At 39.2% G+C, this 19,417-nt stretch overlaps 1 protein-coding gene across 2 annotated transcripts in view; it reads left to right on the top strand.

Moving 5' to 3' along the window:
• The window catches only part of LRRC3B (leucine rich repeat containing 3B), a 44,559-nt gene extending 26,991 nt beyond the window's left edge, over nt 1–17,568 (top strand). For both annotated transcript variants that reach the window (XM_051789069.1, XM_051789070.1), the window contains exon 2: nt 16,305–17,568. In XM_051789069.1, coding sequence (XP_051645029.1) covers nt 16,468–17,247 — 780 coding nt within the window. In that variant the 5' untranslated portion in view covers nt 16,305–16,467 and the 3' untranslated portion in view covers nt 17,248–17,568. The remainder of the gene's footprint in view (nt 1–16,304) is intronic.
• The last annotated feature ends 1,849 nt before the right edge of the window (nt 17,569–19,417 follow it).

Raw genomic sequence — 19,417 nt, 5'->3', positions numbered from 1 at the left:
AGCCCAGCCACAGCTAAAGTATCTCACTACTTATGGGAGTGCAAAGCACAGATCATCCCTTTCCTACTGAACCATCGGTGGGGAGCATAGATTAGTCAGCCCTGCCCTCCAGAGAGACACTGGACATCCCCACTGAATGGAGGCAGAGCTGAGGAGCCACCCATCTTTGTCAGTGTTCATCTACCCTTCTAGCATGGCTCAGCCAACTTTAAGTAGGTTATAACTTTTTAAAAGCCTTTCCATTTCTTAGGGTTCCTTGAAGAGCCAGTGACTCTCTGGGGGTTGCACAGCTCTGAGGACTCAGCATAGCATCACATGGTGGTCTGCCAGAGTTGCTCCTCATCCTACACGCAAGTGAGAATGGCTCTGCATGGGAACTTTGGTACCACCTTAAAACTAGTTGGAGCCTGCAGGGGTTGCAGTAATTATTCCCAAGAGTAGCTGTACCAACTTTTGGGCTGCTTTCTACTGGCAGTGTTACACAAAAAAGGTCATTTTTTTTCCTCAGCATATCTTCTGTTGTCATCACATCTTGTTAAGTCAGAGTTGCAATGTGTGTGTCTGTTCACAGTAGACCATTCATAACATACCCCATATTAGGTGTCTTGTCTTAAGAGCATGTTGTCTGATCTCACCACAACCATCTGAGCTTCTGCTTCAGATCATTACTAAGATCTTGAGCGTGAGCCCAGCCAAGCTGCGTTCAGTGGGGCCACTTTTTTCACCTGTTCATAAAGGGCTGTAACCTTTAGTGCACCAAAAAAGCACCTTCTCTTAGTTTTGAAGAGAGCTGACTGTGAAAGCTCCAAGTGATAGAACTGCTGAAGAAAAATACGATCTTTTTAGAAAGACAGAAAAATGCCAACATTATTTAAATTTTGTATTTTTGATGGAAAATTTTCATATTGTATAATGGTTTACACAATTTTTAAAAAGTTTTTCAAGTTTTTGAAAAGTAATATTTTATAAAAATGGTTTTCATAGAATCCAAGAAGAAAATATGTATGTCCCAATAACCTTAAAATATCCATTAAAGTTTTAGTAATGCATTTGATACAAATGCTGTGAAAAATGCAGCAGAAATAAGAAATTACTTAAAGAATGCCACTGTTTAGGGAGCAATATTAAATTATTTTTACTCTTTTTTTCTTCATCCACCATCCAACTTTGAGTCATGCCCTATTTTAATGAGTAAAGGTAGGAAATAGAATTTTACCTGGGAAATACTTGATTGACTTTAAATAAAATAATTATTTGCAGGTTATAAAGAGAATCTTTTTTCTCTCATCTTACTGCTAACATTGATTCTAAGAGAAAGCTTAGAATCTTTGGTATTTCTTCGGTTATGAAGGTGGAAAATCTGTTATTTTCAGGAAGCATCCTTCTGGGATGCAGGCAAACTGTCTTTGGACCAGAACAAGTGGCACTGAAACTGTATGGCAACCCTTCATTACGAAAGTTTAATCTGTTTTGTTGTGCATGAACTAGTCTGTTATCCTCACTGTCCAGTGAGATGGGGCAGAATGGAACTGGAGAATACCTTTGCCTGACTGAAAGCAAGAAGGGAAGCAGGGAGTGCTCAGATGTGAACCAGCTTATGGAGATGGCTGCTTGTTGCCGCAGCGCTGTGGCACTGCATCTATGGCAACTAAGGAAAGGAGAATGGGTAACATAATGCTTCCTGTGATGGGAAGCATGAGGAAAAGGATTTGAAAATTCTGCTCTCAAGTGATACAGTTTGTTTTACTCTTTGTTTTGCCATTCTTCATGGTATGTAGTCTGGGACTTGGTAACAGTGTTGCATAGGCCATTTGGACTTCTTCGGGTGTCCTGGACTCTTGACTTGTATTCAGATGTGAGATTTGAGTGCATGAAAGAGGTAAAGGTGCCTTTGAAAGGAGGAGGGCAGTTAACAAGGTGCTTTTCATTATTTTCTCTCTTGCTGTGGAGATGTGTAAGTATGGGGAAAGACTATACCACTGTATGGTTTGGTGGCCCCAGCAGTCCGTCTCTTTCTACCTTATTAGTCAATAGGAGGTTGATGCTGCTGATGGTGGGCAGTTTCATGGTTTGTCATGTAACTCCCGGAAAGATGGTATAATTTATAGAATTGGTTAAGGCTAGGCAATTTCACTGGGCTCCAGGTTGTAAGGAGCTCACCCATCAGCTTATGAGCCAATGTGGTCTTTCATGTGAAACTCCCACATCTGGCCTCCTCCCTTCACAGTGAGAGCACAGGTGTAATTTCTGATTCTCCTTCTTCTTTGCTCTTCCTGCAATTCCACAGGCTTTTCTGACAGCCTTGAATGTTCCTGTCTTCTAGTCCTTGAATTAGTAGTCTTGCCAGTGAGACAAAGACTTTCACTGTACCTGGGCCATCTCTATAAAAAGCCCCTAAATCCTAAGGTTTGTTTCTGACGGAGGAAAAAAGTGAGTGAGTGGCTTTGAATTCATATGCTTTTATTTGGGGCAAACAAAAAAGCAACCAAAGAAAAATACACCACCACCGCCCCCCCCTCCAAAAAAAAAAAAGAAAAAAAGAAAAGAAAAAAGAGGCAAGTGACAAATAAAACAAACAGGTAAAAATTTTTCTTAATTTCAGAACAATATCCATTATTTATTTACTCTGTAAATATTTCATTACTTCTCTCTTTTTTTTTTGTAACAATTGTTTTAGGAGTGGAAATAGAAGTCTCATTTTACCCACCAATGCCCAGACCATTTTGGGGAAGCGTAGGACACAACTGACACTTACTGGCAGACATTGTAGCTGTGCTTAATAGACCTCTCTGAGAATAGCTGTTGCTTCAGGAACCAGAGGAGAAGAAGGGGAGGAGAGTTTATGTGTACCATGCTCCAGGCACAGATTCCCTTTGCTCTGATTTGACTTTTATACATTTTGTTTGAAATGAGTGGGTTAGTGACTGGGCAGGGATTGCAGGTGACACAGTGAGGCTTGGCATACCAAAGAAAACCTGGGGCCACTTGGGGCCTTGTACTGAGTGAAAAAATTCAGCTTTATGGCTCTCCTGGAGTTAGACTGAAAGAGACTGGTAGTAAACAACTTCTGTGCTAATAGCAGGGTGCCTGAGCGTGCAGGTGGTTTGGAACAGAAGTGAGTGCCTTTAAGCGTTGTTTTATGGTGTTGTGCATTTCAGACTGAAAAATGGCCACAAGCTTTATTACTTTAATATTAACACTTTTTCATTACTCTCTCTCTCTCTCTCTCTCCCCCTTCTGCAAACTGCTGCCTTCATCCATTATAAAGTGGCTTTCTTTTTTCCCCTTCACCTGGTGTTTTTCATAGCATGAGAAACATGGGTGGCAGGAGGGACAGTTGAGGACATAATGGCACTGCATCTGTTGCCAAATGAAGCCAAAGCCCAGGCTGCCACGAGATAACCTGTTGAGGTAACTTGCGAAGTCCTCAAAGATGGCAGCATCCCTTCTGCCATTGCTGCCACTTTCTGGTGACCTGCAAGGGGGCTGTACCTCTTATTAGACCTTCTCCCATTAGGTTTTTCCATCCTCCCTCCTGCTTCTTGATGGCAGCGGCTTTGCAGTGCAGGTGTTGGTTTCTATCCTTTCCCAATGCTTGCGACAGGTATTTCCACCGTGTTTGCCACTGAGGGCTGCGTGCCAGGGTGTTTTAAAATTGGGAAACAAACAGCAGTGATTCAGAGGACCGAATTTGCCCTGCTTTCCTCTACAATTTGGAAAAATGGTGTTAAATTTTTTTTAAAAAAAATCCTATTCTTGTGTTCTCTTTCTCATTCCAAGTATGTCAAGTTAAGTTTATGCTAGTGCCAGTACCAACTGTGACCAGAGTTAAATTAGCCCTCCTGTTAGCACTGCTTGGTTTTCACTTTCCAACAAGCCTTAGTAAAATAAATCATGTCCCACATGTCTTTAAATTTCATTATCATGACCTAACTTAATTTGCTATAAATTATTTCTACCTGAGCTTCTTCAGCTGTGAACTTGCAGCCTCCAGTGTCTTGCTTATTGGATCATTGCCCAGCTAATCAAGATTTTTTTTTCCTTCACAACTCCTGCTTTTTGTATCAGCTAACTCTGCCAAAGTCAACTTGTCTGTATAACCTCAGAGGGGACACACAAAGAGCTGGTGTATTCTTCTCTTTAAAATAAGGTTTTTATTGAACCGAGTTTTAGTCTCTTCCTGTCGTGCTCTAGTGCAGCTGGTAAAGACCTCTTTTCCTTTAGAATAAATATGACCTCAACAATTTGTTCTCATCTTGGAGGCAACCATTGCAATACTTTCTTTTGGCTCTTGCTTTCTTTTCTCCTTGGGTAGACTGACTGACTGACTGGGAAATCTCTGTGCACTCAATATCAAGTAGCTGTGCCTTGGTTTTGGTTTTCTTGAGCAGCTAAATTTCATGTCTGATAAAGACTAGTGTTTATTTCCACTGAAAAATGCAGATTTTTTTTTCTTTAGAGCTGTTCCTTTTATTTAGCAAGTCTTGATAAACAATTTCTATTTCAGCTCCCTGAACATTGAAGGCTTACCTCTCACCAAGCTGCTGAACTGCAAGCAGGCTAAAGATTTTTGCTGAGTAAGGGTTAGAGAACCCTTAAAGGATTTCAGTCTGCTACATCAAGCTGTAATAACAACTTGCTATCATCTTATGTCCTCAGAAGAGGAACTTACACAGCGAGTTTTTTTATGAGTTTGGAAAAGTACTCTGTGGTTAAAAGAAATAATAAATAAATTACCTGGCTTCCTAGTAAGCCTTGGGGATGCTCCAGAGTAGTTATTTAAAAATGAAAATGTGCTGATTGTTGTTTAGATGTAACACATGTAATTTGCAAAGTCCTTTAATGGCAGTTGAGGGCCTGATGTAACTCACCAGCACATTAAAAAATAGCCAGTTTTTCTAACTTTCATTTGGAGACATGTAAGTGTTTATGATGAACTGTGTAACATTATCTTTCAGTATAGCTTGTCTTTTGAAAACAGAGGCTCTTGCTTGATGTCTAGATCCTGGTGGAGCTGGTACATCTGCTGGAATAGTTTAACTGTTATGGTGGATGAAGATACAGGATGGTGCAAGAACAGTGGGTACAGAAGGTACACAGCAGTCTCCTCAGTTCTGACATGCTTCAGTCTGACCTAAATTACTGGGCTCAATATGAGGTTTACCGGGTAAAATGATACGTCATGTAGTAGGCGGGGGGTCAGATTAGATGATCTAACGGCTCCATCTGGCCTTAAACTCTTAATTAGGGAAATGCTGCCAGCACAAGATGGCATTGAAGCTTTACACTGCTAGATTTCACTTGCTTGGGGGATCCTCATCTGAAGCAGGGCTACAGAGGTTGCTTGGGCTAGTCTTTTCCTCAGCTTCTAATGACAGTAGCAGCCAGCAGACCTAAAATCGGATCCTGATGGGAACCTGGTAATGTTGCTGTCATGGTACAAGAGCCCTGTATCTAACTATTTCAGTCTCCCACATGTTGAGCTTTTAGAGCTATAATGGTATCTAAATATAGAAAGAAAATCTATTATTAGCCCGGTATTATGGCATTCAGTGACAGAAAGAAAAGAAAAAAAAAAAGGTAAGTTTTTTTGGCAAGCTGATGAAAAAGAAATTACAGTTATTTGGAGCTGCTCATGGATTAAAGTATTAAAAGTGAGGATGTGGTTTTAGTGGTGGGTGGTTTGGTACAGTAAACATTTATGATACCTTTGCTTGACACCTTTGGTGAGAAATGGGAAGTACATTGTGTGTTTGTGTGTTGTAGATGTGCTCTTTGCTCTCTCAGCTATGCAAGTGGCAGTGTGCAGGTCTGATAACCATTGACACAGCAAAACCAGCATCACTGATCAGCCAGTTTCTTTGGCAAGCTCAAGTGGCTTGTAGTTAGCTCAGTGTGTCCAGATTCTGGAAGGTCACTTAAATATCTTTTGAAGTTGCTTAATTGCTTATTGATCTCATAATTATTCCATACTTGCTCTCTCTTTTGCTATTTTCTGAAATGCATTGATAAGTCACAATTTTAGTTTCTTTAATAGGAGATTGTGGTTTTGTGGTGTTTAAGTTTAGAGCTTTTAATTGGAAGTTTCAAACTTTTTTGGTTTCTTTTATATGCGGTTGCACATCTTATTTTTCTTGCATTTTTCTAAATGAGTTACTTTACTTCTGCATGCCTCTTAAAGGTCCTGTTATTATACAGCATATTTCAAAGCACAAGGAGCTGAATTAATAACTGCTGAGGTACTCTATTTTAACTGCTGTCCCCTTTTGCTAATTTATCTTCTGGGATTTTTTCAACCCCTTTAATATTTTTTCGTAAAGAGTAATTGCTCTGGAAGTATGTTCTTTTTCTTTGTAGTCTTATCTTGTGTATATTAATCAGATTGCTTCATTTTAGTAGTAGCTTCTACCAACTTCTTTCCTTGAAAATTCCTTGTGCCGTGGATTATTGCTCTGTGTTTGTGTCACTGAGCAATTGTGCACGGAGAGAAACAGCCTTGGTTTTCTGGGGCTTAACACGATGGGTTAATCTAAATCCCACTTGAAAAGTAAGTTTGTGAAGCTGGATGCTAAACTGCCACTGGGGCACTTCCTCTGCTCACATCTATATTTCCTTTTAAGCTGTCTAACCCAAGAAATGTGTCTCATTGCAGTTCCTGGGAACCTGCTCTGTGACAGAGGGTCAGCTGGAAAAAGCAACTTTCAGTCATGCTCTGCTTCATTCTCCTCCTCCCTTGTCTTACTTTGGAGTCTGTAACACATCTCTTCTAGGATTCCCCAGTGCCCAGGTATCTGCTGCCAGCAGCTGTCCTGCTGGCTGCTTTGTGCAACGATTGTCAACTCTATGAACCCACTAGCATGTTCCTTGCTGAACGGTCCCTTCAGGTTTGCATGGTTATTTCTGCCTTGCTGACTTTATTATCAGCACAGGTTCCCCAGCCTAATTACAACTTCTCTCTGCCTACTAAGTTGCAGGAACATTTGGATGAACCTCAAATGAGACTGAAGATCACAGTACACAGAACCAAATAAACACCCCTAAAAGTGGAAGAAAGGCATCTAGGTGATCTGAATCTTGCCTTTGCAAGGTGGTTCCTTAAAGGCCTATCAGCTTCTGATAAGCTTTTGTTACCACAGGTTAGATTTACACTTTGCAAAATAAGAATGAGATTTTTCAGTTGGACAAGGACACCATCTGCAGTCACCAGATGCAGTTATCAAGACTGAATTGCAAGACTTGACACTGATTATGCTGGTAATCATTGAGGTGATCAGTGTAATTAACTTGAGATCAAGACGGCATTTTCTCTGTTCTGATACTGGAGAATTAAGTTGAAGGAACATCCATCATTAGCTACTGGATAAAGTCAGGGTATGGCTCCAACTGGGCGCTTGTCTGTTTCACTTCAATCATGGTTTTTTATAATATGGGAGAAAAATAGATCAGCAAATATTGTGAAATTGCCATTTTGCATTGAAAACATTTTCCCTTGGATTGTATCAGATTTATTGAAAACCTACTGCAATCATGAAAGGTGTCTAGGTATTCTGTTCATAACCAGTCTTCAGAACAGACTTTAGTCTGGATCTCTCTACCCAAGGAAGACAAAGTATTTCCAGTTCAGGTTATTTTAAGCTTTCAGAGTATATTTTTTTTCTAGTATAGATCATATGGAGGATTGACTCAGCTGCTACTGGAAAGAGTTTTCTTGCTAAACAGAATGCTTGTTGATGTTGTCTCAGAAAATGTGACTGAGACTTGATAGAATATAATCCCAAACTCTTAAAAATGTTTTTTGCTTTAATGCACACTAATAATCAATCTAGAAACAAATTATGTGACTTTGGAAAACTCTTCACAAGTAGTCATTTGCATGTGTTGGAGCATTTTCCTTAGCATCTGTAATGTGGTTCTTCATGTTCTTATATAGTGATAAAAAAATCATTTTGCAGATACGTTTGCTGAGAAGTAACTGGCATATTTTGAGCCAGTTTGAGTGCATTCTTCTATAGGTTGCCAAGACAATTTCTCCCAAATATAGTGATAAATGATGTTGAAGATTATGACGTCTCTTGCATCTTATGCCTTTCATTTTTAACTTAATGTTGCCGCTACATACGCACCATAAGTGTATGTAATGTTTTCTTTACTTTTTCAAGTGGCATAGGTTTGCATACAAAATATTGTTTATATTTCCCATCAGGCTGTATTGCTCAGGGGAGGGACTGGAGCGTTTTGTAGTGTACATCATATGAAGAGGGTGCAGGAGATAAGTGGGAAAAGTAGGCGTCACTTTTTAAAAGCAAGTGATTCAATCTTTGTTAGGCCTAAGAGCATCCCCTACAGCTGTTTCTTTCATTTCCAGCAAGTATATAAAATTTCATTCCAAGAAACGTGTTGCCACAGAAGACTTCTAAGAGCAAAACATCATAAGAAAGTTAGGAGATGATTGATAATACTTTCCTGTCATTGATCTGTTATTATATCTGCTAAGCTTCACGCAAGTATTTATCAGCTGAGAGTTATGAAATAATTCCTGACTTGATGTGAAAAGGGAGAAAAGTCAAATACATTCTTTAGCATGAACTCAACACATCAGTCTTAAAGTGCTGATTCATTTGCCCACACAGTATAATTAAGCTGTTAATCTGTAATAAGGAATGATAAATTCAGTGATCTCACAATCAGAAAGTAATTATAGCTTTAAAATGTTCATTTGGCTCTCCTCAACCATTTTATTACTCTGTGACTGTTAAGAGAGGGCATTCATAGCTTAGGATCTATAAAATTTTACCTATACAGTTTTCTTCTGCAACTGGAAGTGTCTTGCCTGAACAGTTATACATACGTAGATGTCTATACTGGAAGTTTTTTGGGAACAAAATGTCAACTGGCATTCTGAGTTCTATCTTTGGGGAGAATATTATAGTTTGAGTACATTTGGTGTTTCATTAGATAATGAATCCATTATGCAATTGAAGTTCAGGCTTACACTGATTAATCATGACATTTCAATTATTCATAGAATTGGTGATCTTTTGCACTCCTTTTTTCCCCCACCTCATTTGCTGTTGGCTTCTATTAATTTCTCTTCTTACTTCTTTAGGATTTCATTTTGCCATATTGTGCAATCGTGAGAATCTTTCACTGCTAGAGACTTTCTTCTGGGAATTTAAATCACCTGGCACCTTGCAAGCAACTTGTGGCATCTCTCTGGTGTGGTGCTTTTTAGCATTTTAACTGCCTACCTTCAAGGTAGCTGAGCTTTGAAGCTGCCAACACATTTGAGGAGTGACAGGGAGAGAGGCATGAAAGACAGAGGTTGTCCTGAGACGAAACAAGATTCTTGTTTCATCTGCTAAATTAAATTTCCTCATGTAGTCCTGGAGCCATAGAGAAGGTTGAGTTGCCTGACTCAGTGTCTGTCTGTGCAGCTAGTGAGATTGCCCTTAGCTGTGGTGTGCTGACAGTACACAAGTGGTATTGTTTTGAAAAACTGTGTTGTTTGTTTGAAGGAATTTACTTGGTACCATGAAATTTGTTGTTCTGTAGTGCACAGACAGCACAGAGATCAGAAGGGGCTTCTGCATTCTCCTTCGGGTCCTGCTGCTCCTGCACAGCTCCAACTTGTAAGTATCATCATTTTCCAGCTCAATACCCACTCAGTCTGTCACATTGCCATGGTGTAGTCTTATCATATGTCCACAGGGAAGTAGAAAAAAAAACAAAACAAAACTTTTTTTTTTAATATTTTAGTTTTTATTATTTTGATTCTGTCACTTTTGAACCATCATCTAAATCTTGAAACAGAATTTAGAGTAAGATATGAAAGGAGGAGGCTCAGCATTTTTACATCAATCCTCTCAGTTTTTTAAAAAGTTTGGGCCAATTCAGCCTGCAGATGTTAGTGGAGCCAGGCAGGATTTCATGGAGGTTTTTTTCCCAATGTGCACAGATTCTGTTAGCCTCCAGAGGTTCTGCTGTTCTCAAGTATGGCACACAGGTGCACAGGAAAGCCCCACGTGTAGCTTACTAGGTCTGTATTTACCAATAGTGTAAGATTGATTAAGGGTAGGATGTATATAAATAGTTATTTCTGTAGATATGTTCTCTGTCATAAATATGCCATTAGTAATTGTTAGGGAGTAATGATGGCAAATCTCTTTCTTTGGGTTCAGGTAAAATTGTCCTGTCCTTAGTCCTCTAGCAAACTGGACTTTTCAGGTAGGATAATCACCCGTTAACTTTAGCCTATAGTCTCCAGCTTATGGATGTCTTGTCAATACTAACTGCAAGGGAATTTTTTTAAAGTAGTAGATGGCATTTCATCACAATGGGAAAAAAAAAGAAAAAATATTGCTCTGTGTGGATGTGGATAACAAGGCAGGTACTTGTGTGCATTTTGTAACAAGCAGACTGGCATTACAAGAAGCAGAACTCAAGGAAAACAATGTATTAAAAAAGGGAGTATTTTCTAGTTTAGTGGGTACTTTGCTAAACCTGATGTAAACCAAAAGTGTTCAATATGGCAAAGTTAAGGCCTGTTTTAGTAGAGAATAGGAAACTAGATTTATCAATGAGCATCTTTTCTATAAACCAACATAGTAAATGTCTTAAAGAGGGGGAAAAATGTTATAATAATGTCAGGTCTTTCAAAACTATAAAACATCTCAGTAATTTTCTAGAAGTCAGATAAAACAATGATCTTTTTACAGTGTTCCCTTTTAATGGATTTTTAGTTATAAAATTTTAATATTTATTCAAAGTGCAAGTTTGCTGTAAAGGATGTCTAAAAAAAGAGCCCTGTAAGATTCTTATTTCCTGGACTTTTCTAATTCTGTATCAAACTTCCAATGCTGGCACACAAGAAAGTTGTTACTCTGAAGGGGAGAACTTTACTTAGACCAGGTTTGAAAAGTTGAGCTATTTTTTTCAGGGATCTCTTGAAGGCTTACTGGGAGCTGAGTGTTTCCTTTGAAGGCAGTATTGCTGCCCACAGAAATGGGAGCAGTCTATAGATTCATATGTGAGTTGTATGGGCTATATGTGAGTTGTATGGGAGGCACCTCGCCATGTGCAGTGCATGCCTGGTGTGGAGGGCCAGCAGTTGTTCCCAGGGATTCCTTTGGTATTGACTGAGGAAATTGATGTTTGTTGTGGACTCTTGTGATTCCAAGGAGTGCGAAGCTCTGCGGTGCCATTTGGCATCCATTTCCAAATGAGGACTTCTCTGGGTACTGTGCCTTAAGTTAGTAACAGGTCATTTAAGTTTCGTAGCTGTACATCATCAGAAGCGTGGTGAACCTAGGCAGGTGAATTGTGCATCATCCTCTACTATCCCTGTTCTTGGGAAGCTGAGTTGTACATATTTTTTTCCAATTTTTCTGGTGGTTGAAAAGTGACAGACCAGACAGATTGAGTACAGTCATGATGCAGCCAACAGCCCACCCCCTGTGGTTGATCTGTTGGCTTCTTCCTTTTACCTCTTCTGATCTTGCCTGCTCCTTTGAGCACATAAGCTACAGTAACAAGAAATTCCTCTCTAATCATGGTGCCTTCAAGTAACTTTAAGTACAAACTGCGTGTGCAGATGCTGAGCATCAGTAGTTAGCTGTGACCCCTTTGACATTGCTGGAGTAACAGATGCAATCTTTTTCGTCAGGGGATGCAGCTTTTAAGAGGAGATGTTATTCTAGTACCTTACATGATTGATACAAAAAATGGAGTTGCTATCCCTTCATTTCCTTCACAGTGAGACATGTGCAGCTCTTTTTTTTGCACATGCAAGAGGATGGTGTAGTCGCTCAATTGCCAGTGAAGGCATAATTTACCTTATGGGATCTGCACCAGTGATCATGCATGAGATGGAAATATCACTCGACATAAGAGATCAACAGTGAAAACCCTTTGTAGCCAGACCTTCTGACCCTAGAAGCCAAATAAAATTCTATAAGTGGCTGCCAGCTGTGCTCTCACTTTCATACTGTTGCCCCAGACTTGACTCCATAAGCTTACCTTGTTCTTGTGCCCTCACTGCTTCCCTCAGGATCCCAGTGTTACATTGGTGTGTACATGTGTGATCCTGTTTTATAGACTTAATTTGTGGCCCTCATTCTGTGATTTACAACAGGAATCAACCCATAAAGGTATTTAAATACATTGGATCATGGTTTTGTCTTTAACATTTTGATGAACAGCTGTCAGGAAAAAGGTGGTGTTCATGATCTTTCCTCAACAGAAATATTTGGGAATTCACCTGAAACCATCTGAGAATTCTGGTGAAATTCTAAGTGGAAGTGTTGTCCTGTTGGAGTGAGTTGAACAAAGATATTTGATTGTCACAGGTAATTTTTGTAGTGCTAGAAAGGAATCTTTGAAGGACCCTACTGAAATGTAGATACACAATATCTGGAGAGGGCATCTCATGAACAAGTAGGGAGTAAATCCCTCTCTCGCATCTGGAAGATAAAAATTTCCAGAGAGAGTGTTATCAAGAAGTGTCTCTGCTGATTTCACCTGATGATTGAGGGGATTGTGTGTGTGTACTCAAAATACTATAGGCAGAATACCTCTTAAAGTTGATTTTAGCCTATGCTTTAGAATCCTCTGACAGCAGTGGCTGGCCCTTAAGTGCAAGGGTCGGCAGCTCCTCTACTCTCACTTTTTATGGAGGCATGGGATGTGTGGAGGGAGGATCAGTAAGGAACTACTCATACATGTGTGAGTGCTTGGGTAATGGCTAAAGATGCCATGTGGACTCTGAAAGTCTCTACACTGTAGTAGAAACCTCTTCCCCTGGTCAGACATCTTTAACTATATATATGTTTGATTCTTTTTTTATGCATCTTTTGCTATCTTAGTATTGTCCTAAACAACAAAAGGTCTCAGTCTGTGTCATTTTTAGGCTGTTCTGTGTGATAGTTGTCAGATTTCCTTTCCTCCTATATCTTGCCCTGAAGACAAAATATAAATTAATATTGCAGGCAGTCTTGTTCCTGGACCGTCTGTGTGACTTGGCTAAGTCTGTGGGCCCTTTTTCCATGTTGGTAGTTGGAGGCACTAATGTTTCTTTATTCTTTACATCATTAGTTTCTTGTGGGGAGAAGTTATAAATCAAACAGATAATTTAGCAATATTGCATTCGGGTGCTAAGATACAGTCTCTGCACCTTTTTTGCCGTAAAGTGCCTGACACCTGAAGCTCAGTAGAAATCTCACTATGTATTAAAAGCAATGTTCTTTCCCTGAGGATTTCAGGATTTGTACATTCTACGCTTTTGGATGTTTGTATTGAGTGAATGATCTTGGGGGAGCATGAGAAGAGTAAAGCTTGAAAACCCACTTAAATTGCAAGACTGCAAAGAACTCTTTTGTGCAATCGTCTGTCTCCAGTTTTATTGCCCTGCAATATTTGACTTGTATGTTAGGTTTTCTATGTTTGTATTTGTATTTTAGAAATGTACACAAAAAACCCTTTTTATAACATGCTGCTACCAGTGCTCATTGGATTGCTGTCACTTCCCTGTGCCTTTGTTTACTTTTTAATTTAGTTTTAATTTTGTTCTTTATTTGCAGATTTATAATTAATTCATGTATTTATTTTAATTCTGTGTCTTTCATCCCTTTCTCTGTAGTCCTTAGTGTTTCTGTCTCTTGTGTTAGTTCCGACTTTGCTACCTTCTTTATTTTTTTGTATTCCAAGCAGATGAAATTAGATGGATGTTCAAGAACCCATAAATATTCCTATTGGCATTAGAAATGTGTAGATCCTGGTTTTCTTTTCTCTTCTTGCAATGATAAGGAGTAAAGAAAGTTCTTGCTGTAAGTTTATTGTTGAAACCCAGACCTCAGATATCCCTTTGATCAGATATTCTGATTATGGAAGCAAACAAAGCTCTGTTTACCCTCACTGATGCTCAGTCCTATTACATTTCTTCCAGTTAATTTACTGAGAATTTGCTGATCTTTGTTCTTGTTCAGCTAAGTTTTGTTGACTGGGTTGTTCATTATGGGTTTAAATTTGTGTTTTCTCTTTCTAACAACCTAAAACATTGGGAGCTTTTCCCCTCTCTGTATCCGTTTACTTGGTTATGTCTTTTGAAGAGGCATTGCTTCATTAAACATTTTCCTGCTTAGTCTGTAATGATCCTACTACTCCCACTCTAAACCCATTATTACATTAAATAGTTTCATTTGTCTTCAGTGGGATGAAGATGTTCCACATTGTCTTTGGTTCTTGGGGCCTCTTTGATATATGATCTTCAGTGGTGTAACTGCACTGTGGAAGACTCAGCAGGGTCTATGCCCTAATTCCAGGTTGGCAGGATTTTTTAGCCTGTAATGGAGCAAATATGTTATTCAGTTGTCACACTCTGGTGACAACAGTATTATTATGCTTCCACAAAATTAAGCATCTGAGACTACTTCAGGTCTTGTCTCTTTCACCCCCGTCTATTCCAGCAGTAGGACTCCGGTGTTGGTAGTGGGAAGCCACTGTGTACGAGTAGTAGGTGATGAGATGATGCTCGTTCTGTGGCAAAGAGCTGGACCACTTATGTACTCTTTTGGTGCAGCCCAGTAGCGAGACATGTAAACATGAAGGGAGAAGACAATAGGTGTCTGTATCTCCAGGGGATGGGCCATTTTGCTGCAACACCCAGGGCTGCTGGAGGGAGAAGCAGAACGCCAGCTCGGAATGCCAGGGGAAGCAGCTGCCAGCTCCAGCTTGGCCTCCAAATGGGCTTCACATTTTAGCAGTACTTAGCACTTTTGGGCAGGCTGGGAAAAAACAACTTCTGGAACTTGTCTCCTTCTATAGCAGATTTCTGTCTGGTCTGAAGACCAGGCACTGCAGTGACCAGAGAGCCAAAGGGAGAAATGGAAAGGATGAACCCACTGCAGTGGGGTTCTTTCACATTAACCCCTTTTCTTCCACAGAGGTCATGAAGAACTCCATCGACTGGGGAGGTGCTACCTCACGTCTCTCTCCTCAAAAGGAGCTTTTCATACTCTGCATACTTCCCTTCTTAATGGTTTCACATTTCCAGGGTTAACTTCACAACTTCTCATTGCTATTACTGCAATGTGCCAGAAACTGCAGTTGGTATGTCAATTCTGCAAGCAAAAAATGATTGCAATGCAATTTCTTCTTTTTTGTGTAAAATCATACATATCCTCCCTGCAGGGATTTTCTTGTTTAGTGGACTACAATGTGGATTTGGAAAAAAACATAATTCATTTGTATGTAAATACAACCTGAAGGCTGCAAATATCTGAGCTTCTACAAAGACAGAGGGCATGTACATGAAAACAAATGGACCTGTTGTCGTTAGAAATTCATAGTTTACCATAATAGGGGTGGGGGAAAAGGTTGTGTTTGAAACCATATAGGTCAGCATTTCAGACTTCTGTGTTTGTGTTCCAATTAAAGGAGAAAATGGAAAAGCTTCTGGATGTTTACTATTTTTAGGCTAACTTGAGAGGAGAGGAACAGAAATAATATTTTTCATATGTTCCATTAGCAAAATATATGCCACAAATAAGATATTTTTGTGTTTGGCTCGTACATAGATTTGTGTGAGTTTTATTTGGTTTGGAAGTGGGGTATGTGAATTTTTGGCAGTTGTTCCATTTCTTTTTCTCTATGTTAAATGCAAATAAATTTTTCAAGATAACTGGAAGTAGAAATTATGTCTGTGGGTCTCACAAAATGCTGGAAAGTACAGGAAGTCCAGCATTCGAAAGCAGAAGCAAAGGAGGGGGGAGAGAAACAAGGAGATGGTGGATGTTTGTAGTGTCTTGCAGCAGCATTTGGTTTGCCTAATTTTTGTTCCTTGATATAGTAAAAATATTTTGTTGCTAAAGTATTTTGATTTGGATTTACAATAGCAAAAATTATTTTGAGATAAGTTCACATTAACCACCACAAATTCCTCACTTACCTGTCACTGTTGCTGGGGATACAACTTCTGGCTCCTATTAATGCATCTTCTACTTCAGCAAGGGAAAATGCAATTTAGTTTTATACCTGTTTTAGAAAAATCTATGATAAAAATGAACCAGTGCCTTCTCTAATAAGTATTAAAGACCAAACCTGTGCAATTTGTAGTAAGTGCAGTCTATCCTCTTAAAAATGTCCAGGGGATATATGCACTAAACTCAGATTAATGCTAATAGGAGTTACCTAAGATAATAGCTCATTTATTTAGTGTTGCATTTCACTTTAATTTCTGTTTTCTTTTTATGAAAAAAAAGTTAGGGTTGGAGTTTATGGTATAAAGAACTTTTTTTCCTTCCTCTCTGTAGGCATGCTTCTAAGAAGAGCACTGACCATGAGGAAGCCCATGTGTTAGTTGTTTTTTACTAAACCCACGGAAGAAAATGGAGCCACGTTTCAGCTTTGCCGAACCTTTTTCCACCACAGTTGGCTGAATGAGAAATGGTCATGTGATTATGCTGACACCCCAGCATGCATTTGGTAGACCTGTGGTTAACTCGTTCCCTCTCCATGTGTCTGCTCTTACAAAGCTTTGTCCTCATGATACTGTGCTTTCATTCTGCCAGTATGTGCCCAAAAGGCTGCCTCTGTTCCCACTCTGGAGGTCTGAATGTCAGCTGTAGCAATGCAAACCTCAAGGAAATACCCAGAGATCTTCCTCCAGAAACAGTCTTACTTTATTTGGACTCCAATCAGATAACATCTATCCCCAATGAAATTTTTAAGGACTTGAACCAACTGAGAGTCCTCAATTTATCAAAAAATGGGATTGAGTTTATAGATGAACATGCCTTTAAGGGGGTGGCAGAAACCTTGCAGACTCTGGATTTGTCTGACAACCGGATTAAAAGCGTGCACAAAAACGCTTTCAACAACTTAAAGGCCAGAGCCAGGATTGCAAACAATCCCTGGCACTGTGACTGCACACTGCAGCAGGTATTGCGGAGCATGGCCTCCAACCACGAGACAGCCAACAACGTCATCTGCAAGACTTCTGTGCTGGATGAACACGCAGGGAGACCATTCCTCAACGCTGCCAATGATGCTGACCTCTGCAACCTTCCTAAAAAGACTACTGATTACGCCATGCTGGTCACCATGTTTGGCTGGTTCACCATGGTGATCTCCTATGTAGTTTATTACGTCCGACAGAACCAGGAGGATGCAAGGAGGCACCTTGAGTACTTGAAATCCCTGCCAAGCAGGCAAAAGAAACCAGATGAAGCTGATGACATTAGCACTGTGGTATAGTATCCTGAATACAATGACTGCCTTTGTGATGAGAACTAGAATTGGATGACGCTAAAACCAGAGGTTTACTACTAATGTTCATTGTAAACATTAAGACTTTTGGGGTTGTTTTTTTTTCCTGTTTAACTGAATTACGCCCCTGTTGAGCTTTCTAACAGAAAGTTTTGTCTGGGTGGTATACTTCAATTATTTCTCTGGTGGTATCCTAAAACAAGTGAATTAATATGTAAACATTAGTTTAGACCCATTCCACTATTTAATAACTAAATTTATTTTTTTAATTTAAAAACTAAATAAAAGCTTAAATTTGAACCATGTAAAGCACAGTAATTTATTGATCAGAAACCTGTGCAGTGCCAGAGCACACTTGGTTTCTTCAGAGGAATGATGATGAAGAGGTCCAGGAGTGGAGGGTCCCTGAAGGGCACTTCTCACTCATGGGTGCAAAGTGAAAAGCTGGTGAATGGTAGCTTGTCTGGGGGTCTGACCACCAAGATGGGAGAGGGGTGCAGTGTGAGGAGAGCAGAATGCTCTGACTCCGAGTGTAAGGGACTGATGCTTGGTTAAGACCTCAGAGGGCATTTAGGCAGTGCTGGGGAGGAGAAAACATAAAGAAGCTGCATTTCAGGATGTCAAAGAGAGGTAAGTTGGGGGAATGTGGTGGATTTTCATCTTACACCTACTTACTGCCTTGTGTGAGCTTCGTGCGACTGTCCTCAGCGCTGAGGAGCACAGCAAGAAGACAAGAGCAAACTTAGTATACTGTTCAAACTGGAGTACCACTAGTGATGATTAAAATAAAACCTAATAAACCTGGGTTTTTTTAATCTGTATATAATCTGTTCATAACTAAAAGTGACTTTATTTTTTAGGGTATAGCCTTTTTTAAAAAATGAAGGAAATAAATTAATATATAGGCTAGACATATTCTGTTGTGTGATAGGAAATACATGTTTTTGTATGATTTCATGACTAAACATTTGGGAAGATATAAAGCCCACATGCAGTTAAACTCAGTGTTGCATATGAAATGGATATTTTAAATCTCTGCTGTCTTTAAAAATATGATTTTTTTTTCATAGATAAAGTTTTCAAAGGGAACAAATTCTCAAGAATGTATTTGTCTTGTTCTTTATTACCATAATAAAATGATGCTTGTCTGTGGGTCCCTGTAGGTCCCGTCTAACTGACATTGGAATGTGTATTACGGAAGGGTGGATAAAAAAATATATAAAATGCTGCTTTGCTAGAACAAGTATTAAAAGACAGCCTTAAAAATTAAGAAAAAACTCTGGAATCATTTCTCCAATTAGATTATCTGTTATTTCTGTTACAGTTATACTCTTTTATATTTTAGAGGGCACAAGCTTGTTTACCTTATTTCTTTCAGAATATTGTTAAAAGAATAACTAAAATCTGTTTCAAAGTCAGAGAGCAGGAAAAAGAAGATGATTTTTTTTTCAATATGCATAGAGTCAACCTTTTATGTAATCTTTGTAGGCTAAGTCCTACCTGAGTTCTTGTGACCAGCTTACCTGTTTGCATTGCTTTATCTCCATGAACAGTTTTTGGCAAATCAAGAGAGTGTTAATGTTTGTTAAGGGCACAGTCTGTCCGGGAAATATCTGCTGTCTGATATTTCTGTTCCTGAAACTACCTCCCTTAAGTAAAAATTTTATTTTCTAAGCTGAGGAGACTGTTGATTACACATCCTCCTTAGTTAGCATTTTATACTTTCCTTTTTCCAAGCTCTATCTGGCTATATACCCCAGTCCCCTACATAGACTCCTTCAGGAGCCAAAAGCAGTAGGGTTAAATACACATGTGATTCTGAAGAGAGCATATAAAATATTATACTGTACTGGCAATATAACAAACCCTACTGAATGGGATGTGTGTGCCTCTGTATAGACTGAGCCAAATTTGTTCCTGATGTAATTCTTCTAATTTTTCTAAAATTTCCTTCAGAATAAAATTGGTTTTGTTTCTATCACTGTGTTCCCCAAGTGATATTTAGGATCCAGCTAGTATGCTTCTTTTGGAAAAAGCAGGGGGGACTAGCTAAAAGAAGGAACTGAGCTGGAGGTACTAATATAATCAAGAATTCAGTGTTTATTCACAGCTGAATGCAGAAATTTCTACACAAAATTTGGACAAAATTATTTAAACA

This window comes from Manacus candei, unplaced genomic scaffold (assembly GCF_025592945.1).
Source record: "Manacus candei isolate 608988 ecotype Guabito, Panama unplaced genomic scaffold, ASM2559294v1 h1tg000026l, whole genome shotgun sequence".
Lineage (NCBI taxonomy): Eukaryota > Metazoa > Chordata > Aves > Passeriformes > Pipridae > Manacus > Manacus candei.
Note: the sequence above shows the minus strand (reverse complement) of the source record. Positions and strands in the feature narration are given on the sequence as shown.